This window comes from Galeopterus variegatus, unplaced genomic scaffold, assembly GCF_000696425.1.
Source record: "Galeopterus variegatus unplaced genomic scaffold, G_variegatus-3.0.2 Scaffold10882, whole genome shotgun sequence".
Taxonomy (NCBI): Eukaryota; Metazoa; Chordata; class Mammalia; order Dermoptera; family Cynocephalidae; genus Galeopterus; species Galeopterus variegatus.
Window position 1 is genome coordinate 1242 of NW_007736993.1, and position 1876 is coordinate 3117.

The 1876-nt window shown below is 47.4% G+C and overlaps 1 protein-coding gene across 1 annotated transcript in view; it reads right to left on the reverse strand.

Moving 5' to 3' along the window:
* Positions 1 to 1020: 1020 nt before the first annotated feature.
* Positions 1021 to 1876, reverse strand: part of LOC103610287 (interferon-induced guanylate-binding protein 2-like) — a 5490-nt gene continuing 4634 nt past the window's right edge. The window contains exon 4 of the mRNA XM_008594486.1: positions 1021 to 1320. Coding sequence (XP_008592708.1) covers positions 1021 to 1320 — 300 coding nt within the window. The remainder of the gene's footprint in view (positions 1321 to 1876) is intronic.

A 1876-nucleotide genomic window follows, 5' to 3' on the forward strand; every position in this document is an offset into this window, starting at 1 on the left:
GAGATGGTATCTGCCTCCCGGAAACAGGGAGTTTACCTGGGGCCGATGCCCAGGGTGTGGTGGAGAGACGATCTGGGCGGGCTCCTCTTCCCTGCCCTCCCGATGCTGGTCGGTGGCTCCCCACACTACCAGCCCCGTCAGAGATCCGCGGGGAGAGTGGGATTGTAGGCCGGTCCACAGGCCCTGGGGTGCCCCGCATCGAGGTAAGCAAATGGCACGTCTCAGTGAGGAGCCACGCCAAGCAGAGATGGCTGGCCTGCCTGCCCTAAGCCGGCCGTCTCCGCCCCCACCCGAGAAAATGGAGGCAGCTCTGTTGTGGGTGCCTGGCCTGGTTTGGTAGGCAGGAGCCAGGCGGGCGGGGAGCAGTCAGGCTTCGCCCCGCAAGTGGGGCTGGGCTGGGGGTGACTCACAGAGCTCACAGAGTTGGGCCGGTCCAGTGCGTTCCACTCCGTTTCTGTCTACTATTATGGAAGTTGCAAGTCCCAAGATCTGCAGGGGAGCCAGCAAGCAGGAGACCAAGGAAAACTGATAGTTCTCATCTGAAGGTCGGCATGCTTGAGACCAATTCCTATGAGTCGTTGGCTAGAGGACATTAATTCCATTCCTCTCTGGAGTGTTATGTGCATTGATCAAGAACCTTTTTCCTACCAGTTTCTGCATTGTCTTCTATCTTCCAGCCTCTGAATTTCTTTGTAATCAAAATGCTGTTCAAAATGTGTTCAGTGGACCCACAGCATCTGCATTCCCTGGGAACTTTTTGGAGAAGTGCAGAGAACTTAGTCTTTTTTTTCTTTTCTTTTAATTGCTCTATCCCCATCAACTTGACACATGCCTGGTATACATGTATTTCAGCCAATGTTGAATGATCAGGTGAATAAATCAATGACTGAATTCGACAAATATTTTTTAAGTGCTCTATCTATGCTTCCAAGGAGGACCCTGCTATCTGTCTGATGGGAGGCTCTCTTATTGAATGAATAAGCAAATGTATGGATAAAAGGCAGGGGCACGACATACCAATCACAGTGCCATTTTCCTTGTGCCCAGTGGGGTTTGAGAGAATCTCCTCAGCAAGTCCCCAGAAATGGTCCCCACTACATACTTTACCTGGATCCCTTTTCTGGGTGCCTGGTGGTACTTCTTCTCCAGCTCCTGTTTCCTCTGAATAAAGAGACGGTAACCTCCTGGCTTAGAAAATAAACCCCGCTTCACATCATCTTCTAGAGGACCAAAAATCTCCTGAAGTAAAGCCATGCAATAATCTGATGATGCTTTCACGTTCTGCTTAAAAAAGTCATCTTGTTTTTCTTTCAGCTGAGCCTGTGAAGTGACCAAATAGCACGGATGTACAGTAAACCCACAAGGAGGAGGATGCTGCCCATACATAGACCACTGGGAATGCTTCTCCTGCAGAGACTGTGGCATCGAAATAGGGCCACACTCCTCACCTTACCGTAAGATCGTAGAATACCCCCAGGAAGGCTTGGTGCAGAAATGTATCTACTTCTCTATTTGATTTCCTGAAGGTCCTTTCCACTAGTTTTCCTGCTTTAGAGAATGATTCTCAGAGCATAGACACTATTTTATGCGAAACTTTGATCTTTCTAAGTCTCTAATTTCAGGAATAGTTCAGATTACAAACATCAGAGTCAGGTGGGCCTGCATTTCTGGATCCACTACATTGTGGCTTTGTGACCCTCAACCTTTGTGAACTGAGAATTCCTTGTCTGTCAACTAGGAGGAACAATACCTATCCTGATTTATTGCCAGGATTATATGAGGTGTTATAAAGAATTAATTAAGCTTGGTGAGTTTTTTAGACATGCTCATTAAGGGGTAAGTATCTTCTTTTTTTTTTCCTTTTTTTTTTTTTTTT